At 38.1% G+C, this 26,651-nt stretch overlaps 3 protein-coding genes across 17 annotated transcripts in view; all 3 read right to left on the reverse strand.

Moving 5' to 3' along the window:
* The window catches only part of svilc (supervillin c), a 34,341-nt gene extending 27,984 nt beyond the window's left edge, over positions 1-6,357 (reverse strand). For 6 of the 15 annotated variants that reach the window (XM_077213238.1, XM_077213232.1, XM_077213237.1 and 3 more), the window contains exons 1-2: positions 6,277-6,350; positions 475-996 (exon numbers count right to left, since the gene is read on the reverse strand). In XM_077213238.1, coding sequence (XP_077069353.1) covers positions 475-785 — 311 coding nt within the window. In that variant the 5' untranslated portion in view covers positions 786-996; positions 6,277-6,350. Of the gene's footprint in view, positions 1-474; positions 997-6,276 lie in introns of those variants that run through there. The other 9 variants (XM_077213235.1, XM_077213226.1, XM_077213224.1 and 6 more) reach the window with 3 other exon arrangements.
* Positions 6,358-7,952: 1,595 nt separating this feature from the next.
* On the reverse strand, positions 7,953-13,256 carry cdk21 (cyclin-dependent kinase 21). The gene is made up of 8 exons (XM_077213864.1): positions 13,123-13,256; positions 12,335-12,601; positions 12,116-12,248; positions 11,074-11,241; positions 10,882-10,991; positions 9,141-9,191; positions 8,921-9,053; positions 7,953-8,819 (listed from the first exon to the last, which is right to left on the reverse strand). Exons 2-8 carry the CDS (start codon positions 12,568-12,570, stop codon positions 8,727-8,729), a joined length of 924 nt encoding a protein of 307 aa, XP_077069979.1. The 5' UTR covers positions 12,571-12,601; positions 13,123-13,256; the 3' UTR covers positions 7,953-8,726.
* Positions 13,257-13,715: 459 nt separating this feature from the next.
* Positions 13,716-23,302, reverse strand: retsat.2 (retinol saturase, tandem duplicate 2). Its single transcript, XM_077213206.1, has 11 exons — positions 22,869-23,302; positions 22,336-22,518; positions 21,899-22,140; positions 19,197-19,398; positions 18,889-19,086; positions 18,556-18,675; positions 17,687-17,825; positions 17,456-17,565; positions 15,747-15,913; positions 15,496-15,655; positions 13,716-14,581 (listed from the first exon to the last, which is right to left on the reverse strand). Exons 1-11 carry the CDS (start codon positions 23,026-23,028, stop codon positions 14,436-14,438), a joined length of 1,827 nt encoding a protein of 608 aa, XP_077069321.1. The 5' UTR covers positions 23,029-23,302; the 3' UTR covers positions 13,716-14,435.
* Positions 23,303-26,651: the final 3,349 nt, after the last annotated feature.

Raw genomic sequence — 26,651 nt, forward strand, 5'->3', positions numbered from 1 at the left:
TTGTGCTGATTCTAAGCAGTTAGACAGTTTGATTATTTAAGTAAAATTAAATTAAAATAAAATAGATAATTTAATAATAAACTATGCCATTCTTTTTTGAGTGTAAATCTTACCTGTTTCTTTTATGCATGACTGACAAATATGCATCACATTAACGTTATTAGATGGTTTGTGCTAAAACAGTGTAAATAGAGTTAAATAGATCAATCTTAAATGTAGGCCTGTTTTTGTTTTTGTTTTTTTTGTACAGGGAAATTTAGCAGAAATTTTATTTTGTGAGGATTAGAATATATCCCAAGCTGGAAGTCCTGTGTAATCTAGTGAACATTTGCAGAGGATGTAACTCCCTCACAATACATAATGCCTAATTTATGTCCACAATAAACCCAGCAATGAGTTTTAAGAAATAATCAGGATGAATTTCGAGAGGAATGATACAAATCTTTCATGCGCAAAAGCCTCAAGAAAGCTCACCTGTCTTGGTGTGTGTTCTCTCCACGGGTGTTCACCTTACATCCATTGGAGATCATTGCAGGAGCAGGCCGTTCCTCTAATGGTGTTCGTCCATTCCTCCCCATCCCTCTATTCATTCCTCCTGAAACAGACTTTTCCACATAGTTAGAGTCACGGACACCGCGTCCTTCCCTGTCTCTTCTCGACCACTTAGATGGAAGCTCCTCTTCCTGGCTGCCATAACGTTCAGCCAGCTCTCGCCGTCTCTCTGATTTGTAGCGAGCTATGCGTTCAGCTCTGGACTCCTGGGCTACATTTTCCATTTTGTCCATATCATCAACTCCAGTTTTGTCACTCTGGACGTTTGAAGTAGGCAGAATAATTCCTGGTGTATGATCAAGATGATATCAAGGCCTCAATTTGGAAAACAAGGGTGGAGTCCCAACCGAAGAAATGTTTGATTGATCAGAAGAACAAATTACAGCAGGTTCCTCGAATAATATGTTTGTGTATCATCCTGATCACTTCCCCGAGGACATGGCACTGTCGGAAAAAGCAAATAAAAGAGTTCTAAGATCATGCGCTCGACACACTGAGGTGTCAGATATCTATAGATAAATGGAAGGACAAGAAAATGCTTACAATCAACACCTATACATTTAGACCCCGTTTAATTATTATTTTTGAGTTCATATCCAAAGCTCAAACCTACCTGCAAACCTACACAATTAGCATTTACCTTTCCTATTCATCAGTGTAAGCGTACTCCATGACCTGCTTTAGTGAGCTCCTGAATTTGGGAAACTCCTCTTGCACTGACACTCTACACCTCTGAAGTGCAGCTCATCTCAGCAGTCTTTTTGGGGCAAGCCATTTATTAGACAAGCTGATCCATCAACACCAACACAGGTGTATTTGAGTATATTTAGTCTCAGCAGGTTTATTAGTATTGGCATACTACAACACATTTTAAGTAAATAACACAAGTCAGAAACAGCAATACAAATAACTATTGCCAAACTCACAAAAATGATTAGACCAGCTTAAATTTGCCAGATTGTTTTGCTATAATGAGTAAACTGAATAATGCTTGTTTATTGCGCATCGGATATTTTCATCAGTCAAATGTTTGCTGTTGGTAAGATTTTTAGTGTCACATGTGCCAGCCTTCAGTGTCACATGATCCTTCAGAAATCATTCTAGTGTGACGAGTTGGCCTCAACAAACATGTCTTACTATTATCAGTGTTGAAAACAGTGCTGCAATATATTTTTATTTAGTAATTATAATATTTTACTACTAATTATCTTTTGGGATTTTTGCAGTTTGATTTGGCAAGAATAACACCAAAACAAAAATGTACTTTATTGGATATTGTTGATGATACAGTACTATCTGTCAAATATATATTGATGGTCAGAGGAACCTATTTTAAGGGAAAACTATAATTCCGTTTAGAAATTAGTATTATTGTTCATTGTATGCATCTCTGGGAACCCACAGAAACAGTAAAGACAGTCATTTCTTCAATAGCATGAAGAACCTGAAGAACAAGTGGAGCTACTGCACCTGGTCTGATACAGACACAGACTGTAAGCCATCATCGTGTTAGTCACACTCAGCTGTAATACATGAAATTACCCAAACAAGACCGGTCAGAACATGCCTTCTCAAATTATCATTCATGACTCTACAGATGTAGTTACCTTGTCACCAAGCTGCCACAACAACACAATCACAGCTTTACCCAATACATAAATAATGACATCATCATCTTATCACCCATATACAACATGGACCTGGCATGTGGTCGATGGCCTACCGATGGGAGCTGCACCAAAGAGTGTGTGTGTGTGTGTGTGTGTGTGTGTGTGTGTGTGTGTGTGTGTGTGTGTGTGTGTGTGTGTGTGTGTGTGTGTGTGTGTGTGTGTGTAGGGGCTCCTCTCCTCCTAAATAAGCAAACTGTAAGCATCAGCATTCTGCCAGATCCGCTCACAACTGAAACACAATAGCCCAGATATAACAACAGAGCAAAGATCCAGCAGTACCACAGCAGAGAGAGGGGTACAACTTCCCTCAGTGAGCCTTATATGGTGTTTCTGGAGCCCAAAGCAGAGCTCTCAAATCTACAGCAATCATATCATGACGAATGGAACTTACAAAATGGACCTACCAAGTTTATCCAAGAACTCTAAGTAAAGTCATCTATCAATACTGGAAATCATAGGCTGATACAGTTAACTCTGTAATGTCTCAAAGTTCAGAACGAGTCATTTCTGCAACTCAAGATTACCTCATTTTGGGTTCCTCAGACTGTTACACTATTACTAAACAGTTGGCCAATATAGAAATGAAGATAAATTATATACAAGTCAGATTAATATAAGGTCTTAATAGACTTTTAATGCAACAGTGAACAGGATCTTCAGCAGCAATGTCCTCTCTATAGGGAGCATGAGAGTCGTGTCTCATCTGAGAGAGACTTTCCTGAGAGATTTAACAAGCTTAGACATGTCATGATCCCGATAAGAGTCTCAAATCAGGAGATAAACAGTACGTGACAAAATCAAAATGTGTGTGCTGATTTTAAACATCTTAATAAAAAACCTATTCAAATTTTTGTAAAACATAATAAAAAAATTTGAATGTGCATGTAGCAACATCTTTGCGGTAAATAAAGCGGTTATAAAAGTGAACTTATCGCTGCAGGCTGTCAGTTTGGCACCACTTTGAATTTACTTAAAACTTACATTTTATTTAGGCCTTTTTATGTTTGCTTAATATTTTGAAGACAAAACCTACACAGCACCCAGCAGTAATAAACCAAACACAGTGGAGTCGGAGAGATGGAGCGAGTACGTGAAAGGGAGTTTGGGGATACGGGATGGAAAGGCACTGTAGTAGCTGGTTGACGTTTGGGATCAGTTAGACTCATCAGTCCTTAATCCAGTAACCCTATCTGACATGGGACATGTGCTGAGCACAGATATATCCAAACAACCACACACACACATAGACGGCAACATTCACGGTTCACTAGTCATGACTGAGGTATTCTCAGCACACGCTACTTATCTTGCTTAATAGCCGTTGGATTAATTGTACTACAGTAAGCTTATGGCAGGTGTGTTTTCTTGTGGCTGATTTACAACAATCCAGCTGCATTTAAATTAAGTCTCATAGGCTTGTGCCTGGAATAACAAGTAATACAAGATTCATTTGAGATACACCAATTAAATCGTTTATCAATTGCCAAAGGAACTGTACTCATGTTAAAAAGAAAAACAGGAGCATGTGAAATGCATGCAGTATGGTACACATCTTCAGATGTGCTTTTTAAATTATTGTTTTACTCCTGTTTTTTGTCGCAATAATTAATCAGTCTACAAAAATGATTATTTATGAATATCTATTATAATAATACTAATAATAATAATGGTTGCAATTTGGTTTAATATTGTTATTGCTATTATTAATAACAATAATTGTAATTATTTTGTTTGAGCAGACTAACTGTTAAATTCAGCATGAAACGAACAAGAAGAAATGTAGGGTGAGACTTGATGTTGTCCACCAGGCGGGGAATAGATTGTATCGGATGTTTGTGATGTCATGTGAGTTACAGATTGTCCCGGCCTCACACCAGTTGACACGTACAGCAGAAGACGAGGCAGAAGAGATATTGCTGCAAGAGGGAGGGGAAGTTATTTTGATAAAAAATTATGAGAGTAGCCTACATGAACTCAAAAAAAAATAAAAATTTGTACAGATAATATTAATAGAAAAGCCATTACATTCTAAAGTAAGAAAGAAATTACAGTAATAACAGAGAATTATCCATTTTTCTGAAATGAGACAGCTTCAATGACATATGTGGTCGACACGAGCCTTCAAAATGAGTCACAGCATCAGTGTTTGTGAACAAATCGGTTGAGTAAATGATTCAATGACTCATTCATGAAAAATAGAAAATTATACATTTACTCATTACTGTCACTTTTAACTACTAACCTAAAGATAGCAAAACATGCAAAACCAGGTATGCTTGAGCATTTTAGGGTTGCAGTTTGTGACGCATCTTGTTTCTGGTTTGTTTAGATGTCTTTGGTGCAGGTGAGTTCATATTTCAGTCGAACTGCACCAGAGTTTGTTTGGAGTTTGTTTTGTTTGGTGCACAGTGCACACCAAGGTTCGAATGGCAGCATTCACACTTAATTCAAATGAACCACACTAACGGAGCGATCACACCAGAGTTCGTTTAATTTGAAAGAAACCTGCCAAGTGTGAACGCACCATTAAAATCTCCACCACTAATATACAGACTGACAGTTTGTCTGAAGAGAGCAACACAGACAAGCAGATACATACTTAGAGTCTCAATATTTGCATGATTCTATTATAAAGACTCTGTTCGCTATAAGACACTCTTCTGCAAGACACGTCCTATTAGGCTACATGTCATTTAGCTCCGTTACATCACGTTCATGGACTTACAGTTATAACCATTATGGGATTCCAGGACTTCTAGCCCCCATCCTGCGCTATGATCAGGTAATGCAATGTCAAGGTTATATTTAACACAGGCATGGTAATAGTCTTAAGACAAGAAGGTAAACAGTACAACAGCAAGATCTTTAAGACACTAATCAGGAACAGTCTGCATAAACATAATAAATAAACAAATAAATGGTAGCGGCTGACAAATATGGTCTAGCTTTTGACCTTGGTTATACTCACATAACCCACGGGTCACACAAGCTAGACAAGTCATAACCCTCACACACACACACACACACACACACACACACACACACACACACAATCTCAAGGCAGGGCACAAGGAAAAATTTCCAAGACACAATTAATGTCCATTTTCTTTTACCATTATAATCATTATCCTTCACTGATAATTATCATGCACGCAACTTCAATAATAAGCTGTAACCCTTTACCTGAAGCCTGTACATGTATTACTGATATTCAAAAGATTGTAAAAGACACATTATAATGGAATGCATTTTTATAAATAGCTGCAAACACTGTAATAACGTTGCTGAATGCTGATGACATGCTATAATTAAAGGTATCAATAATAAAATATTAAAATGTACTGTACTACTGTAAACTATGTCTTTGAATACATTTATTCACAAGAATAAACAACTCGTCTAATTAAGATATTTAGCATTATGTATAAAACATACATATAAAACATTATGGCATTATGAATGCAGAATACATATATGCATATATACCTTTATTCGCATTTTAAAACCTCAAATGTGGTACCATACTGCTCATCATACACGCTCTGATAAGAAAACGCAGGTGACCACAATATGAAAATAATGTGCGACATGGACAATTGATTTTTCTATATCAACAAATGGCAAAGTCATTTGAATTTGCAGTAGAATACATTTAGGCTATAGTTCGTGCTATTAGAAACTTTTGAGTTGTTTAATTTGAGGTGTACAGGTGCGTTTGCTGCTCTGAAAATAGGTGCAAGCACGGTTGCAGATGTAGGATAGTAGAGCAGATATCATATTTCACTCACTTTATACAGTTTATAGATTCACACAATGAAGCTCATTTGGACTGCTGCAAGCAAAATCCAGCGCGACAGCTCATTACACAAGAAAGAAGACACTGTTAAAATGTTTAGCATGAAGTTCCAAAACAACGTTGCTTTTAAGTAGCTACTTTACGATATGAACTGAAAAAGTTCGTTTTGTTGTTTAGTTTCACAACGAGGAAAATCTGACTGTTGTTATTCTTAAAACTCGTGATAAATGTAACGGCAAAATGAATGACGGTACTTACTCGATCTGTGGATGGATCAGCTGTGCGTTTGGATCAACACTGACAGCTACACACAGACACACACACACTGCCCTAATGGCCAATGAGAGAGTGTGAAATGCCTTTTAGGGTGTGTGTGGATGAGGAGGGGGGATGAGGCGGGGCTGGGTTAAGAAGAGAGAGAGAGAGAGAGAGAGAGAGAGAGAGAGAGAGAGAGAGAGAGAGAGAGAGAGAGAGAGAGATAAAAATACCCCCATGACTAGGGGGCAACATTCCATTGCAAGGGGGCACAGCTAAATTTATTTAAAAAGCTACTTGGGCGAACTCATTTTTTGCTCATTTAAAGTCTTACAAAAAACATTTTTAAGATATATCATTAAACTGATTTATAACGTTACTCGCAAGTGATCAGTAGCTTAGAAAAAGGCTTTGCGGTCCACATGGCGGGTCGCCCCCTCATCGCCCCCTAATGTTTACATCATCCAATCGACGGGACAAAAAAATAGAAATGCTGTGGATTTGTTTAGAATGAGACAGAAAAAGGAACAAAAACAAAACACCTTTTGTTAGTAAATAAACTCCAAGATCCAGACCAACAGGTTTCATTAAGTGGCACCAGTAGCAGGATGTACCAACGGGAGCGAACATGAACAAATTTTGCACTTATAATTTTGTACATGGAAAACAAATCAGTGTAATTAATTCATGGACTTGCTGATCCCTCTGCATTACATTTCATGGGGATGGCAGATGTCATTATATGGGACGGACAGACTATAAAAAAATAGGAAGTAAAAAAAAAGGAAGTTCCAATGATCCAGTCATTTGTTAATGTAAAAGAAAAACAATGACACTGTGGCATGACTGCCTCCCAGTGGCCACCTTTCATAGCTGTAGTCATCTTAGCTCTACTTTGCAGGTTTGGGGAGCATGGAATACATGCAACAGCGTTAAGTAATCAGTATACAATAATAGCCTACTGGTAACTGAAATTGGTTACAGTTACTTTAAAAACAAATTTGCAATCAGATTACAGTTAGATTTTGTAAAAGAAAAAAAAAATTGGAATACTACCAGGATTCAAATGGTTTTATTTGGACAGTCGGGTTGAGATGCAGACAGCTGCCAATGCCAAATGCTGCCAACAGACTAACTGCAATATTTTGTGGTCATTTTGAATCCTATTTGAAAAAAAGATTTTTTTTGGTAGCTTTGTTTAATGTTGACCTAATTCAGTGCATCTGTTATTATTATATGATTGAAAAAATGCAAACGTGTATTCTGTATTTTTCTGTTGCAGAAACAGAATTTTATATTAGGTTGGTTTTATATTAGCAGAGCTTTTAGTTAAAGCAGAGTTACAGCTACATATCATTTTCTTAAATATTTTATATTTTGCATCAAATCCATAATAAATAAAAAATTGAAGACTACTTTTAATTTACATGTTTTTTGTATTTATTTCCTTGACTTTATTTGCACATGTGACCTTGAGTTTATTTGCACATGTGACCTTGAAGGAATCCAAAAGTAATCAGATTACATTACTTTCATATTGTGGTGCTCAGATTACATTACTGAATACTTTTTATAAAGTCATTTCTAACTGTAAGGGAATACATGTTCAAAGTAACCCTCTCAACTCTGACTATTTGCATTAGATATTCTTGGCTGCTGAAAAAAGGTGGCAAACAATGTTGAAATTGCTGTTTTATTACTGAAGTGTCAGTATAAAGAAAATGGGTAAAATGTGCATTCAATTACATATTTAATTGATTTGTAGTCATAATAAAATCATAATGTCAACTAAGCTTAAATATCACTCTCAGCCTGTTCAACAACAAACAGGCACTGTTGGCTCTTGTTTGTGTTTACCTCAAATTCATCATGAACAAAAAACACAAAATTTCAAACAATTTGCTTAGAACCTAAAACATTGTATGCCTTTAAAATTAAAGCAAAACAAAAAAAGGTATAAAAACATTACTATGAAAAAAAAGTCAACCTTCAAAAACAACTTTAAAGTAGCACATTGAACTTACCTGTTAAACAACAAATTGTGCTGCAACATACACAAAATTTCATTATTAGAGAGTTGTCACAAGTGAAAAAGACAAATTCTCATTCCTCACCTCCGTAAACACGTGAACAAGGTGGTGATATTTATATATAAAAGAAAAAATCAGGGCATGAGAGCTCCAAAAATAGCTGAATGTTTCATAAGGGCATTTGTTTCTTTTTAAACATCATCATTACAGAGTATAAGTAACATTTTCCATTTCCACCAAGAAGTTTTCATTTGAGAAATATATATAAAAAAATAAAATTAAATAAAAAAAAAGTTATCCAATGGTTAAGGTGTTGCACTTTAATCCATTATTTAAAAATCAATCTAATCGCTCTTAATAATTCTTGGTGCAGCTCAGACTGGATGGGAGGAGCCAGGCAAATTATGTGACTCCGCCCATCTGTCACTCATCTTCAGTGTTGCGGTTAGCCAGGAAAGGATGAGCCAAAGCTCTGCAGGCAGAAATGCGATGCGCTGGATTGAAAGCCAAAAATTGCTGCATGGGAAGAGGGAAGTTTCAGACAAGAAAAGAGTTATTTAAATGTGTATTCTGAGTACCAGTCACTAACCATATAGGAATCAATGAGTAACCCTTACAGACAACAGGTCATTCTCTTCATGGGCTAGGCTGGGCAGCAGTTGTGTTGTTGGCTTTGTCTCAACCCAGGCAGGAGTGTAGCAGACAGGGCTTTCAATGGGCCAGTCCTCCTCACCCGGCAAACCAATTACCCTGTGAGAGAGGGAACATACAATTATTACAAAAATGTGTAGTTCTTGTTTGCAATTAATTTTAACTGGGAAAAGTATTTTCACTCACTCAAAGATCTTTTGCAGCTGCTGGATTTCTGTGAATCCACAAAACAACGGCCTGTAGAAAAGTTGAGAGAAAAAGTTAAACCATCTCACAAATCTCTGAAATTGACAAGCAAGCTGTTTGTATTGTGTGCAAATTCATCTGTCACGTGGTTAAAGATTTATATTAGGCCTTATATTAGTGATTATTTGACATCCTCAAAACCATAAGCAAGACTGCAGCATAAGGCCAAATTAAATATGACCTTGTATATTTACAAGGCCACACATGTTATTCAAAGTTTTAGTTTGGGTGCAAAAAAATACATTAAATACAGGTTCACAAGTTGTGCTGAATTATTGGGGAGAGAGGCTATTAAACCATCACAAAATAAACACTGTAAAGTTATCAACTATAAGGAAATAAAACCTATTGACCTTGACACAGTTCATGGTAATATTAAAACTTTTCATTTTTGGTAAAACTTTTGTTTAGGGTCCAATTCTCACCATATTGACTAGTTGCTTATTAGCAAGCATGTTATTAGGATATCGGCTGTTTATTAGTACTTATAAAGCACATATTAATGCCTTATTCTGCATGACCATATTCTACAATCCTAATCCTACCCAAAACCTAAACTTCACAACTTCCTTACTAACTATTAACTATTTTGAGTTTACTGAGGCAAAAGTCGTAGTTAATAGTTGGTTAAAGGGATAGTTCACCCAAAAATGAAAATTCTGTCAGTATTTACTCACCCTCATGTTGTTCCAACCCCATAAGACCTTCGTTCATCTTCTGGACACGAATTAAGATATTTTTTATGAAATCTGAGAGCTGGATCACTCCTCCATAGGCTTCTTCAGGGATTGAACTTGCAGGCCCCGAAAAGTTATTACAGACATCGTTAAAATAGTCCAAGTGACTACAGTGGCTCAATCTGAAGTTTGTCAAATGACGAGAATACTTTTTTTGCGCAAAAAAACAAAAATAACGACTTTAATTCAACTATTCATGTCCTTCTCTGTGGGCCTCGAGCCAGTTCACTAGTGTAAAAGCGTAGAGCTTCTGTTGTTATACGTCACACGCATCACACAGATGACCAGAGTCGGCCAATGGTGAGCCTACGTGTGACGTAGCTCTACGCTATTACACTAAGTTAACTGACTAGAGGCCTAGAAGGAGTCTGACTAGAAGGAAATGTATAGTTGAAATAAAGTCGTTATTTTTGTTTGTTTTTGCGCACAAAAAGTATTCTCGTCGCTTCATAAACTAAAGATTGAGCCACTGTAGTTACTTGGACTATTTTAACGTTGTCTTTAATAACTTTTCGGCGCCGGCAAGTTTCAATCCTTTTGAAGCCTATGGAGGAGTGATCCAGCTCTCAGATTTCATCAAAAATATCTTAATTCGTGTTCCGAAGATGAACGAAGGTCTTACGGGGTTGGAACAACATGAGGGTGAGTAATTACTGACAGAATTTTCATTTTTGGGTGAACTATCCCTTTAATAGTGAGAAGTGGACCCTAAGCTAAAGTGTGACCTCATTTTTATTCAGGATTCTTTGATAAATAGAAAGTTCAAAAGACCAGCCTTTTAGTTTGAAATACAAATCTTTTCTAGTGTCACTTTTGATCAACTTAATGTATCCTTGCTGAATAAAAGCATAAAAACTGACCCCAAACTTGAATGGTAGTGTATGACAGGTGGCGACTTGACATCCTTTGTAAAAGAATCTCTCTCTGAACTGTTTTGCTCTCACCTTAACAGAAAGAGCTCTGCAAAGATGCAGCCGGCACTCCACATATCCACTGAAGACATGTAACTGGACTGCAACAGGACCTCTGGAGCCCTGTACCACAGAGTAGCAACCTGCACAAAACACACACAATTACAAATCACATGCAAGAGCTCCCGACCACTCCACATATTACTGTGAATCTGAGGTCCATACACATGGGGTGAGGGCGATATGGCATGTGTATATCCTGGCTAAACCAAAGTCTGCGATCTTGACCACCCCTAGACTGCTCACAAGCACATTGTCTGGCTTCAGGTCCCGGTGAATGACAGTGTTGGTATGGAGGAAGTCAAGTCCGCTGAGCAGCTGACGCATCACATCCTACATAAAGAGAGAGAGAAAAAAAAACATCAATCTAAAGCAGGGGTGTCCAATTCTCAAAACCAGCTAATCAAGTTCTTACTAGGCATACTAATAACTTCCAGGCGTTTTGAGGCAAGACGGAGCTAAACTTTGCGGGAACTCCAGGACCGAGTTTGGACACCCCTGATCTAAAGGCCCATTCACACAAAGAACTGTAACTATGAAGATAAAAAGAACAATAACTATATTAATGTCCACACCAACACACAATATCATTCTGTTTATTCTAAGCTGCAGTTTTGTATTCTGGCACTTTAAATGCCCTTTAAAACTGAGCTCTGATTGGCAATCAATGTTTATTTTTTTTGTTTATCAGCTGGGAAAAAATAATTCTGAAAGTTATAACTATGGATATGTTTCTTATAAAAACGCATCGATTCACTTTAGAGGTTCTTTATTAACCACCTGGAGCCATGGATTACTTTTATGATGGATGGATGTGTTTTTTGGGGCTTCAAAATCTAAGGTACCATTTACTCCCATTATAAAGCTTGGAAAAGCCAGGATATTTTTTAATATAACTCCGATTGTGTTTGGCTGGATAATTTTTGGGTGAACTATCCCTTTAAGCTCTAATCTCTATGTGCAGCAATATCATAGCAGCATTGGGGAATGTTGTATGTTCATTGAACTGTATCTTTTTTCCTGGGCAATAATGGCCGAAGTGTTCAAAAACGTTTTTGTAGCAATACAAAAACTAATTTTCACAAAGAAATATTTCTGCAGTAAATATTTACTGCAGTAAAACTGTGTGTCAACTAGGCCTATTACTAATTTATACTATTGAATATGAAAAATTGTCACTGCAAAATGAAAGGAGCAAAGTTCAAACCTTGATTTTGTCCTTGGCCAGGCCTTTCGCTGATGCTTTGCTGAGAAATGTGGTAAGATCTTGGTCGATATATTCAAACACCAACATCAGGTCAAACTTCTGGTTCTGCCATCCGGCTGAAACATTCAGCAACCTAAAGAGAGAGACAGGTCACAATGCTCAAACTGAAAACTCACTATACTCCTCAAACATTCTTTGACCGAGCGTTTCCATTCTCACTTGACTATGTTGGGGTGGTTGAAGTGCTCAATTTTTCGCAGAAGAGCCACTTCTCGTATGACGAACTGAGGGATGCCACACTCTGGGTCCTCGGGGAGGTTCAGCCTCTTCACCGCTATGAGACGCTGCTTGTCGCGCCTCTCTCTGGCTTTGTACACTTTCCCGTAGGAGCCCTGGCCGATTTCTGCCAGGAATTCATAATCTGATTCTGAGCTCTCCCAACAACTGTCATCCATGTTTGGATCAGCAATCTGTCTATCCGTGTTACTGCAATAACAAAAGGCATTAAGTCAAGAAAGTCGGACCGAGCTTTGTTAGGACTTTTGAGTTCAAGCGATTCAAATTATTCGGCCTGTTAGTTAACCGTTTAAAATTAAATTAATAAACGAATGAATTAACAATAATTACATAAATAGGCATATTAATGTTTATGAATATAATTGATTTAATTACGGAGGGGGGGGGGGGGGGGGGCGACAACATTTCAATGAATTAAATTTGTTTGTAAAATTAAATAAGTTTGTAAATTGACTTATTTGAGATTAAAATAAATTAGATTATACTTGACTTATTAATTGGTATCTGTATTTGGACTTTTCCAGTTCCCACCATCGTGTCGAATGAAATGCCATCAGCGGTGAGGCGATCTAATTTCTCCACAAATCGTGATAAAATGGTGTTTATTGAAAATTCTCTATATTGTTTAATACGCGGTAAACGTGCACGTTGTGTTGTTTATTCATTTGAAAACTGTACATAAAACGTAATAATTGACGTTACGGACTTACCTTTTCTGTCAATGGCATCCAAAACCTTAAGCAGGAGAATCTACTTTTATGGATCACTGAAACTGATCAATATGTGTTGTTGTTTGCCATGATTTTAATAAAACCTCGCGACATGCAGGGGTGTGAGATTTATATCGGGACCACCAGCCAATGAACAGCTGTAGATTTCTGCTGGATTTCCCCATTTCACTTAACTATTTAAGAAAACCGATTTTCTCAGGTGAAAAGATATTCACATTTATGCACTGAATGTCTGCAAAAATATATTGTAGGCTATAAATAATATATATATATATATATATATATATATATATATATATATATATATATATATATATATATATAACTACATATAATACCTTTACCTATTATACAATGCAAATGACTTTGGACACATAAACACAATTTAGTTAGTAATGGTTGAGTTTAGGCTTCTTAAAGATAATCTCTTTTTTTTCTTGCAGGGTCCTGATGATTAATCTGATGATACAACAAATTAAGAAAAAATGCATTTATCAAAACCTGCCATTTTGAGACTTGCAGCCACACTGCCCCCTTGATGTAAAAACCACATCCAGTCCAGTCCACAGTTATTTGTTGTTCAAATCAACATATTTATTCTGGATGCACCAGCATCCATTATATATTAATTAGCACATTTATAGGCAGATTTATACAAGTCTATCACTGGAACTTGATATGCAAAGTTCCAATCATATCACTGGAATATCACTGGAACTTAAAAGGTAGCAAAACACACAGGTAAATGTACAGATGCCATCATCAGACAGCTTCTCATATTACATCATTTGCATTAAAAAAAACCTTTAAACAGACCTAGAGGTCTAGATCCACAATAATTAATTAAATCTAAGTGCAACTAAGACTTCAGTTTACAGTTAGTTACAAAAACCCAAATTACAGAGTGCAAAGCATGTGTCTTCTGCTTTTCACACACACACAAAAAGGTTAATGGGTTTAGTAAAATTTCATTATAACAGCAGCACTGTTTTTACAAAACCCTTGATTAAGTGCATTATTTTACAGGTTACAGTAAAACCATTTGACTGAATCTGATTTGTTTCCCTTTAAAAGTAGATTTGAAATTATAGTCATGTTTTAAAGCAGTAAGGCACTTGGTTAACTGCATTATTGTTAGGTTGTGCAGTGGTTAATTTTTTAATATTCACACAGATCCTCCCTCTGTTCTTCTCCGGAGCCATATCTGGTAAATATCTGATATATATCTGATATATATATATATATCAGATACACAACCACACAAATAATTATGTAGATTATGTTACAGACACTTATTCTTTCTTCTTGTTGTTGCAATTCCTGGCTTTTCTGGCGAGACTCATGGCATCCAGATGAAGATTACGTTTCAGGATTACAGAACCACACGTCAGCGCTCCTGCCAACGCTCCAGCAAAACCACACATCATCATATCCTGACCTGTAAGCGAAATGCAGATTTGAAAGAGAAAGGGGACAAACCAGATATCTCAGAAACTTCACAGAAAATGCACCTTACATATTCTTAATTTTAAACAGCAAATACAAAAATGCAAAGCATGGCCCATGTCTTAAAATGTACTTCTGGATGGTACACACATATGGACTAGCATGTATTAAGGCAGGGTTTCCCAAACAAGGGTTCGTGAGTTCATGAAAAGCTAAGCAATATGATTTAGAGTGATGATTATCAAGTAAAAGCCTGTAATTTAATTAAATAACTGTAATGTCTGATGCACTGAGTCTACCTGTATTTAATTCTTATAGATTTATAATTTAATAATACTAATATTCTTTTTTTACAGTACAAATAAAACTCATTATTTTAGTTAGCATTAAAACATACTACTACTTATGAAAGTTTGTTTCTACCACAGAATCAAAAAAAACAACTGAGAGTTTATATCTCACAAATCTGAGTAAAAAGTCAGGATTGCAAGTTATAAACACAATCACAATTAATACAGTCAGAATCGCGAGATATGCACTTGCAATTGTGAGGAAAAAAAGGTCAGAATTGTGAGTTATAAACACAATTGCGAGAAAAAAGTCAGAATTGTGAGTTTTCTATTCTGACTGTTTATCTCAGAATTGTGAGATATAAACTCGGAATTGTTAAAGTCAGAATTGGAGATGAAAAAAAAACACACAATTGCCTTATTTATTTTTTATAACATTATTATTATCAACATCAGAGAATCATGAACATGACAATTCTTTAATCAGTAATTAAAGTATTAACTTAAATCTCAAGGGGTACTTCAAGTAAATATTTCACAGCTAAGCAGTTCGGCTGACAAAAAGGTCTATGAAACCCTGCATTAAGCCAAACAAGGCAGAATCAGACAAACCCACCTGTGAGGAAGAGGTTTTTAACGGGTGTCTGTGGTCTGATGATGGCATTTAGTTCAGGGCTGAAGCGAGGAATTCCATGATCAGCACCATAGATCTCCCCTTTAGGAGCGCCTATGTAATGCTGATTTGTGATTGGGGTGCCTGCATCCACAAATTCAATCTGTAGATAGAGACAGACAAAAACAGTGAAATCAAAAAAGTAAATAAAATGAAATCAATAAAGACAAAGACTGTATTTGTAGAGTTCATACCCTGTCCTTGATCTTAGGAAAGATCTCAATCACTGCTTCTAATATGTTATTGATGAACGCCTGCTTCAGCTCCTTATAATCTGTGCTTCTGTTCTTGATTTTGTCATCTTTCCACTCTTCGAACCATTCATAGTTAGCAAAGCTAACAACAGTCAAGGTGGATTTACCTGTAGGCGAAACATATTTGGATTTTGATGATGCATCAAGTAGAACTGTCAGTTATTTTATTGGAGGACCTGTAGTAACTGATTTGATTACATCACTGTGGCGAACAGGACGGCCGAGGGACGTGAGAGAACGGCGCGAGGCCGGTGGTGCGATTGCTAATGAGCAACACCTGTGAAGCACACCGGTCTCGCATCTCTCACGGAGGAGCGGAAGCATAAAGGAGGAGCGACGACGTTGATGATCGAGAGAGGAACAGGCCTGTATTTTAGTTGAGTTTTGTTTTTTGTATTTGTGTTTTATTTTAGCCAGCAGTCGTCCGCGAGGGGCTGCTGGCGGTATTTTATTTTGGTTTGTTTTATTTTAATAAAGTTTATTTGAATGTTCGCCGGTTCCCGCCTCCTTCTTCCCTGAACATTGCTACACTGGTGCCAAAACCGGGAAGAGGGAGGAACGCGCTGTCAGAGAGTCCTCGCCGCTGTGGGGAATCCGCGGTGCCATCGAGCATGGTGCGCGAGTCGCCGCCGCTCGCCGTGGGCCGGAGCCTGCTGCCATCCGCCGAACGAGGGGAGGAGCAGGGAGCGGGGGACTCGCGGCCATGGACGCTCGAGGCGGTGCGCTGGAGTGAGTTGCAGGTGGGACGGTCGAGCTCGCTGCCGGCCGCCTGGGAGTTGGAGGGGCGGCTGCCGTCCGGGAGGGAGCGGGGAAGTCGCCGCCGCTCGCCGTGGGCCGGAGCCTGCTGCCGTCCACCAGGAGAAGGGGAGGAGCAGGGAGCGGGGGACTATTACCGTCTGCCCTAGAGCCCAAGGAGCCGTCGCCGTCCACCGGGCGGCGGAGGAGCGTCGACCCGTCCACCGAGGGCTACCCAGCGTCACCGCCAGGCACCGCGGAGGAGATCACCCAGCTGGTGGGGGACCAGATGGCAGCGCGTTGTGGGAACCGGACCAACTTTTTATTTATTTTTCCTCTCTCCCCTCTCTCGATCTGTCGCTCCTCATGCTTCCGTCTCCGTTTCCCTCGGCTTGTCGGTCCATACCCCCCAGGGATCGCCGCCGCCGGGGGGGGGGAGTATGGGGGTATGTGGCGAACAGGACGGCCGAGGGACGTGAGAGAAAGGCGCGAGGCCGGTGGTGCGATTGCTAATGAGCAACACATGTGAAGCACACCGGTCTCGCATCTCTCACGGAGGAGTGGAAGCATAAAGGAGGAGCGACGACGTTGATGATCGAGAGAGGAACAGGCCTGTATTTTAGTTGAGTTTTGCTTTTTTGTATTTGTGTTTTATTTTAGCCAGCAGTCGTCCGCAAGGGGCTGCTGGCGGTATTTTAGCTTGTTTGGTTTTATTTTAATAAAGTATGTTTAAATGTTCGCCGGTTCCCGCCTCCTTCTTCCCTGAACATTGCTACAATCACAATTGTACGCTCGTGTGGTAAAATGTGGACAAGCTCAAAACACTTTGCATCCCATGTATGTACTGTAGCTTTGTCCGCTTGTGATCAGATCAACAAAAATATTAATTCCAGATGTGAACTTTTTCTCTCTACCTGGTTTTCTTTCTGGCCAGGTTGGGTCTTTGGCTGAAGGCGAGGCCACAAAAATCATAGGGCTACTTTTAGAAGATTCTTCCCTGTTCCCTTTCATGTAACCCTCCATCCTGGAAGAACAGCAGACATTGGCACATAACGTGAGCAGTGCTGATTTTACAGTAGACAATGATTGAGGAATACACAAAATTTTGATTGCATCCTTTTTAGGATAGGTAGGTCCACACTCACAGCTCATCCAAATTGTTCTCTGGGAAGATAAGGAAATTGTCTGCTTTTAGGTCTAGCTCCTCCTTTGTCCCATCCACGCCAATAAAAATACTGAGACCCCCATCTCCGTGCTGCACCATACTCAGCTGTTTCTGGATCGCTGTGCAGTACCAACACAAAAAGATTACACAGTACACTCACATTAAAAGGAATACTGTAAAAACATCACAGCAAAGAGGTTTCAACTTTGCTGATGTCATAGCATTAGGTCTCATGTTTTAATTTCAAATATATGCCTTATTTTATTTGAAAGAATTTTAGCATTGCTAATAATAATGTTGTTGATGGGTTTTTTTGTTGAGACTGTACTGCAATGCTAACATTGATGAATCTTTCCCATAAATAAAGCATGTTTAAAATATGTTAAACAAAATGTATTAATACATTGATTTAATAATAATACAATTCTCTATTGCTTACTCAATGTAATACTTACATTGAGGAGACTTTCAAATAAATGTATCTTATTTATTTGAATGTTCAAGCATTACAGTACAACAACAACAACCACAACATATTATTATTAATTAATAATATAATATTATTTTATAGATATACCGTACTTTATAATTTAAACTTAAAATTGATCTGATAAATGTTGTTTTTGTTGTTGTACTGCAATGCTAACATTGATGGATCTTTCACATAAATAAAATATAAAGTTTTAACAATTTAATACAAAGAGGTATTGTGATACTGATTGATTAAATAATAATGATGATAATAATTATGATGATGGTAATAATATTAATAACAATCTACAATGTGCAGTACATCCAGTAGCTCTCTGAGAACCTTCATCTTTAATAACAGAATAAACTCTCTCTCACCAGGCATAGTCTGCACATCTTTAGGCAGGAGATGCTCGTATGTATTGAAGATTCCAGCATCTGAAATGACCATGGGAGCGTGTATATGCACCTCCTCCTCCCCCTTCAGAACACTCACACCTGCAGAGATGCCAACAGAACAATACAGTCATTAAATCCACAGAAAACACCTTTAAACATGCATGGCTTGCAAATGTCTCATTTAAATTGAATCAATTGTAAAACGTATAATTCACAGCCAGGGGAAATGTACAATACAAAACAATTCTGCAAGAAGCTAAAAGCCACTGTATAATTTCATAAAAGAGTAGTGTGGGAAGTGGGACGTGTTACCAATAGCCTCTTTAGCGTCATTGAGGAGTATGCGGTTGACAGGTGCTCTAACAAGCACAGCACCTCCTGCCTTCTCAATGATGGGGATCATGTGGTAGGCGATCTCACTAGCACCACCCTTTGGGTACCAGGCACCATTCATGAAGTGGCACACAAGCAAACTGTGCATGGAAAAGCTTGCTTCTTTGGGCATTTTACCTGTTTACCAAACACAAAAACCAAAGAAGGTCAGTAGCTGTGAGCTTTATGCACCCAGAACAACAAACTGATATCTTAATTTCCCATCCCATCAGGCTTGATTTTCTTACCGTAGGTCCCAAAGATATAGCACAACACAGCTCTAAGGTCCTTATTCTGTGTGAGCTCATTCACCACATCTGTCAGGCTGCGGGACGCATAGCAGAAAAAGGTAGAGAGGCGTTTGGCCAGGCCTGTGTACACCAGGAACTTTGCAAGAGGAATTGGGAGGAACTTCAGCAGACCCACGAACCATACACCATCCCCAACTTTCTGACAGGAGCATTAAGAATCAGGGTTACAGTTTGTGTTTTAGTCTTCATGAAGCTTAATGAAGTCTAATCAATTACTAAGTCTAGCCTTTCTAACAAACGACATGTAGTATAGTGTATTAAGAATCACTAGTGCCTGCCTGTGGCTATGATTGTGGGGTAAAGGTCATGCAAACTGATACATACAGTCATAAAGACATTTCTTCTTTAACACCTAAGAGCATTAAAATACCCTGTAATATTAGAGCACTGAATGGCTTCAACTAAAAGTTTGGGGTCAGTAAGATCTTTCTTTCTTTTTTTTGGGAAAGAAATTAATACTTTTATTCAGCAAGTATGCTTAAAATTGATCAAAAAGATACTGTAAAGCATTTATAATGTAACAAAAGATTTCTATTTTAAATAAATGATTTTCTTTTGAACTTTCTATTCAAATTTTTTATATTACGGTTTACACCAATGTAGAGTATGAGCGCAGAATCATGGAGTCAGCATTCCTTAACACAATAAACACACGTTAACAGGGGTTTCTAAAGCCCCAACCTATGACTCTTCCAATTCTAAATCTTCCGTTAGCGCCAGCCAGTCTGGAGGGTAGATTAGTTTGTGACACCTTTACAGCGTAATGAGTCCCCACAGAGATCCTCGCGCGATCCTGATTTGTTCGCGAGCCAACATCCAAGAAGACCGTTATCTCCAAACCCCCCCCAGCGAGGAAGGAATGCCAGATGCGCAAATGGACAACACACACACACACACACACATATATGCATCTATAACATTAAAACCCAGAAATGAGTGATTATGAAATGTAAACATGATGTATTCCTGTATGTTTGAAGTTTATACCGTATCCTGTCTATCTAGGACTGTTAGTTATGTAGTTGAACCTTGCAGACTTCTATAAAGGTCTAAGAGTTTATATATATCCTTGTATGCGTAACAAACACGGAGTGATTGGTATTAAACGAAATCGCTCAACTTGCTCGAGCCAAATATATTTAAGAAGTTAATGAAAAAAATATTCTACTATGTTTTTCCCATCTTTGTAAGTGAAAGGCCAAACGCTCGTCCTCATAAAACACGCGAATGAGGTCATCAGATTAAGACAAAGGGAATATCGGGCGCCAAAAATCTGTGAGTTGCTATTGGACTGTGCTTCCACAGAAAGGGGCGTTTAGTTTCATTTTAAAAGACCGCGACACGGCTCAACTCTCTCTCTTCTTCGTGCTATTCTTCCTGTGTATGTCCTGCGACCTAGTCGCTTTATTTTATCTTCGGTTTTATTTTACGTTTAACTCAGTCTTTTATTTGATGCTCAGTTCTTGTCGGCAGACCGAACACAGCATTTTACGTTTTGATAGAAGTCCTATATCCTCCGGGTGAAAGGACTCCTCCACAGCATACCTTTAAGACTTTCGAATTTCCCGCGAGCAAAACACGCCCTCGAAACACCGAAAGGACGCTTCCAGCTCACCAACTACGAGGACATCCACACCCACACACGCCGGCTTGTCCAGCGACATAAAGGTCCAGTGCAAGTATAATTCAATCCAGATTCCAGCGCGTTAAAGTGTGTATTTTCCTTGTTGGTTCTTAAGGTTCAACTGTGGTAACAATCTTTGTTTTCCTGTCTTCTTCTTTTCTTTCTTACTGTTTTTGTTTTTATTGTTCGATATATTTATTTTACATGTAGTTATATTGTCTAGTTCATTTTTATTAAACCCATTATACTCTTGATTGTCTCTGTTTGTTGGTCACGGAACAAAGCCTCTTTAATGTACGATCTAAAGCTACGAGCTGATACTGATAAAGTTAACTAATTTGATTAGTAAACTGATACTAAGGATAAACCTTTTTGAGAATTGGTAACGCATATCGAACAAGCAGCTCGGTGGACGAACTGATTAGTTGGGATAACAGTTGCAGTAACTCTATTAAGGTATAATAAAAATTAATATAGCCCGCCTGCATATGAATTATATACTTAATTAATTACAATTCGTTGTGTTAATTAACTATATATCTCTGAAGCAGACGCGTGAGCTATATAATCCCTATTTGGGTGAATTTTATGTATGATGATCTAGTTCAGGCCCGTATTCAATCACTGTTGATTCCAAATTAATAATTGTTGAATATTTGTTCCCCAAACCTGAGCTAAGATTCTTTACACCAAAATACGAAGCATCGATAATAATAAGAAATGTTTCTTGAGCACCAAATCTACATATTGAATGATTTCTGATGGATCATGTGACACTGAAGAGTAATTATGCTGAAAATTCAGCTTTTAAATCACAGGAATACTACTGTTTTTACTGTTTGTTTGTTTGTTTTTTGACCAAATAAATGCAGTCATGGTAGCCTTTGAACAGTAGTGTATATATTTGAATAAAAAAACAGCTTCCATATGACCGGCATATCCACTGATACCTGATAGACAACCCCTGTATTTTAATATCTAAACCACCTAACTAAACACTATACTTGTTTCTCACCTTGGAAAGTCTCACATATTCCTCAATGGCCTTTTCCTCCCCTGGGAAGCACTTCTTCAGTTCGTCCATATAGCGTTTCCGTCCACTGTAGATGGGGTATATGCGCCGATTTTCTGGTGGACCCAGGACCACTTTATCATAGGGGTTATCCAGCGGCTCCCACTGCAGCTGCCCATTGGTCAACTGGTCTGTCACACAGCGAAGTTGCCTGTGTTCCTGCATTTCCCCAATATAGTGGATACCTGAGGCAAGGGAAAGGCATTCAGATCACCACAAACTGACCATTAGGAAAACAATGTACGCAATTTTGAAGGTGAAGTATATATGGCTATGATAATTGGTTTAATAAGACTTGATAAATGTGCTTATCTTTGACAAAGCAAGACTTTATTCGGTTTATCAGGATGAGATTGATGAGGTATAAAATTCATTCTCACCAACATCAAACTCAAAGCCTTTCTCTGTGAAGGTGTGACAGCATCCTCCAGCCCGGTCATGTTGCTCCAAAACCAGAACCTTCTTACCAACTTTAGCCAACAGGACAGCAATTGCCAATCCACCAATCCCACTGCCAACCACTATTGCATCCAAATCCTGTGGGACCTTACTGGCCAGGAAGCCTGGATGTGGAAACAAATGTGGAGTTAGACTATTGTAAGGTGTTAAGTGATAAGCTAAAGCAAATAATTTAATGAAAAAAAAGTTTTGTTAAGCTGTCATAATCAGATAGATAGATAGATAGATAGATAGATAGATAGATAGATAGATAGATAGATAGATAGATAGATAGATAGAAGTAGTCAATAAAAGGTAGGCTAATTAGTTTAAAGTACACACTTAAGACTTCATTTTACAATACTGTTAAGCACAATTCGTATGGACGTATTGTCAATCAAAACGTATTATCTAGTTAGCAATATTAACACTACAAGAGAGTGAAGTATTGCGTAAGATGATATTTGTAACTGACCTTGTTTCAGGACTTTGTTCTTCAGCTTGCGGTCAAACACCATGGGCTTCAACGGCTCGCGCGTATCGATACCAAAAGGGTTCGGCCCAGACGCTCTCAACAAATATTTGAAGACAATGGCCACTAAAGCCAAAGAAATTAAAACGACAGCAATCCACATGTTGTGAGGTGCGAAATGTTGTTAGTAGGGTGACCAGAAGTCCCGAAATCTTAGCTGTTGTCCCGAACCTGGAATCTGTACCTGATTGTCCCGAAAATTATACTAAAGCAAAATCTTGAGTAGTTACTGTCTGCTCAAACATTAAAAACTGTCCGTCGAGGTTGAGTCGTGAAGCAGAGGCGTGTCTAGAAGGGGGAGACGGGGTGGCACTGAGATGGTGCTCGATGCAGCGCGGCCCCGCCCACTAAATCCAGTGAGGTGAAGCTGGAGCTCCAGCTCCTCCCATTTGGCTCTGCGTACATATAATGGAGGCACTGGCCTCTAACTAACCACTTGGAGGCACTGGCCCCTTTGGAATATGATTGGCCCCCTCTGGTGCCACCCCCCCCCCCCCCCCCCAACATCATTGGACTAGATTTACTGTCAACCTGACAATGCCCAACGCCATTGGATCAGAGCACTGTCAATCACTGCTTGATTTGCGATTCACAAAGCTGAATCACTGGTCCGCGTTTTTCAAACAATAGAGAGACACCTCGACACGTCACTGTTTATGGTATATACATACACTCAATTACAGTATATATTTTGAAATATCACACAGTATGTTAGTCTGATTACTTTCATGTGTGACTGATCAAGCCAGTAACGTTAGATTAGCTAACGATGACTTGTCAATGTTATTCAGCGGCAGCGCACACGACCACATATAAAATAGATAAACATTACTTTATCTGTTGTCTTAAAGACTATAGGCTCAATAACCTTTTTCCAAAAAGCCGTGCCGTGATAAACATTAAAATGTGAGAACGTTTATTATGGGTTTTTGTTTATTTTTACACAGCAACAGGACATCCAAGGTTTCTTTAAGAAACCATGTCAGAGACAGATTTCATGCAGAACGTCCGCCGACACACACACACACACACACACACACATTCAGCGTCTGTGTTGAGAAAGCATGTTAAATTACTAATTAATGCCTAGGTGATGTTTTCTATTTATTAGAAAAAAACTGTGTGGTCCAATCCATGTAAAATACAAAATGATTTGTAGGCTCTTTTTCAGTGCCACATTTAATACCATCTATATATTATATACTTTAAACTGGGCATTGCAAAGATTTTTTAAATCTTGCTTAATATTTTCCAAAGAAGTATTTATTTCCAGTTGAATTTTCTGATTTCCCATGGGCCCCTCCTGATTGGTTCTTGGTCCACCTTGTGCCTACCGACGGAGTGACCCACACATGCAAACCAATCAACAATGCACACCAGATATCCACACATGCAAAGCAATCCACAGGTGCACGCGACAGATCCACACACACATAGCAATCCACATCTACACGCGAGAAACACACACACACAGCAATCATGCATTATTGTCCTAACTCGCATTGCTTTGCTCACAAACCACAAATGTTTTATCATTAAATGTAATTTCATGCACAGCAAATCACGTGACTTTTGAGAATGTTGTTCCGCGGGCTTGATTCACAAATGCACACAAGTCTGTCTGTCCACATTACCTGCAAGGATGCGATATGGTGTCTCCCTCCAGAGGGCGCTAACCGGCCTTCGAGCTGAATCTGAATCAAAGGGCTGCATTTATTTCTTTTACTGACTTGCGAGACAACTGAAGACTTAACATTTTTCAATAAATATCATATACATGAATGCAAATATAGAGTAAAACCGAACCTTTTTTTTATTCTTCAACGTATAGTCAGAATATATAGCCTAGCCTATTAAGAAAACCATTCGGATAAAAGGACAGCTTTAAAGTCTTTAAATTATTTCTGTAACTGTTACAGTAGTATTTATGAGGGATATTGTGTCAAAAAGTAATTTATGACCCTGATTTATTGTTTGATGACATGTTTATGACAGGATGTGCAGATGGGAGGGGTTTTATGACCAAAAGGTGGTATTAGACGGTGGGCCGAACGCGTTTTTCGTGTTGTTGATCGATCTCCATCGATAGAGTATAGGCTTCTTTTATGTACGATAGTAAGTCATTATATGTAGTCAAATAAAATTTGTTGGCAATTCTGGTTTGATCATATATTTTCACAAACGTATGTTTTGATTGTCAATCTTCTTAGGCAAATCGTGAGACAGCTCTAGTAGCTGAACCAATCGGATTCTAGTTTTTAACGTCATTAAAAATACTAACCAATCACAGACTGCCAGGCTAGGACCCCGAAAGGGGCGGGAGTTATATAGCGGTAATGTTGTATTGTGGGCCTATATTTATATATCTAACATAAAGAAACTTTATCTTGGATATGGAGTGTTGTGTGCATGTTACTAGCTGTACATCAAATAAAATCATACCCTTTTCACTAACAAGTTGGATCAAGTTTGTACAATACTCTAAAGAGCATTGTACAAACGTGATCCAACTTGTTAGTGAAAAGGGTATGATGTTTGTTGATGTACAGCTAGTAACATGAACACAACACTCCAGATCCAAGATAAAGTTTCTTATTTTTGGGGGATCCCAAAAATAAGACAAGTGACAAATAAGACAAGACAAAAATAAGTGTCTTATTTTAAGTGTCCCTTTTTGGGGGATTTGTATTGTAAAAAAGCTTTTGTATTTAAATTCAAAAGCTTTTTTACAATACAAATCCCCCAAAAAGCTGTGGAAAAATATGAAGTCACAGAAGGCCACATTCCAGATGTGTCAATTCATGTTGGCTACCATAGAGAATGCTAAATGCAGTACGCTAACAAAATTAATATTGAGAGAGCCAGCAAGAAGAAATAAGACAGTACAGGAAGTTGAAGGTTTGTAAGGCAGCTTTATAGTGGTTAAGTGTAGTTGTTTGACCTCATACGTTTGGATAAATCATGGTATAAATGCTTAGAATCCTTTTTAACCCCAAACATAAATTATTGATATTTACATCTCAGAAATAGTAAAAAAACATACATATATAATTATATAATCAAATTTAATAACATATTTATTAAGTTAATTATTATATATTTATTCTTATAAAAGTTGAATATGTATTATCTTAGCATGACTATCTTTATAACTTAATGACAATTCAACTATTTTGGTCAAGCAGGCTTTAGTAGTAATATATGGCAGTAATATATATAATGGTAGAACATTTAACATATTAACAACATTAAATAGATCCCTCTGAAACTATGTACACAAAAAATAAACCCTGCCCATGTAAACCCTGCCAGGCCAGACCATGGATGTATTAAGAGAAAGGCCAGACATAGCCCTGTGTCTTAATTGGCATTTTAGTCAAGGTAAACTAATAAAAGGGTTCTATAGACACAGCAACATCTAGTACAAACATTTTTCAACATATAGCGACTGAAAATGTGCTCCAATCAGATGAGCAAAACACACTCATCTGACCCAACATACTCTCATCTGACCCAACACACACTGATTGTATTTATTATGTCTATGCGTGGTAATGGCACTATATTTTGAACGAATACTATTGGCAGACGTTAGTCACGTGACGATAGAATTAGTTTTTTCATTGGTTAGATGTATAGTGCTCGCTCGCGTTTGCCTAATCCGTTTATTAAACGTAAAATTAGTTTTCAAAAAAATATGATCGACTTGACACTGCCAACAAGCGG

This window comes from Siphateles boraxobius, unplaced genomic scaffold, assembly GCF_051911475.1.
Source record: "Siphateles boraxobius isolate OS27281-9 unplaced genomic scaffold, OSU_SipBor_1 66, whole genome shotgun sequence".
Taxonomy (NCBI): domain Eukaryota; kingdom Metazoa; phylum Chordata; class Actinopteri; order Cypriniformes; family Leuciscidae; genus Siphateles; species Siphateles boraxobius.

Coding starts and splice junctions, on each gene's coding strand:
- retsat.2 (XM_077213206.1), bottom strand. CDS start 23,028: ATGTGGATTGCTGTCGTTTTAATTTCTTTGGCTTTAGTGGCCATTGTC. Junction 18,676..18,888: donor TGACGCTAAAGAGGCTATTG/GTAACACGTCCC, acceptor GCATCTCTGCAG/GTGTGAGTGTTCTGAAGGGG. Junction 15,656..15,746: donor TTCCTAAGATCAAGGACAGG/GTATGAACTCTA, acceptor CTCTATCTACAG/ATTGAATTTGTGGATGCAGG.
- cdk21 (XM_077213864.1), bottom strand. CDS start 12,570: ATGGATGACAGTTGTTGGGAGAGCTCAGAATCAGATTATGAATTCCTG. Junction 11,242..12,115: donor TGGCCAAGGACAAAATCAAG/GTTTGAACTTTG, acceptor CTCTTTATGTAG/GATGTGATGCGTCAGCTGCT. Junction 9,054..9,140: donor CAGCTGCAAAAGATCTTTGA/GTGAGTGAAAAT, acceptor CCTCTCTCACAG/GGTAATTGGTTTGCCGGGTG.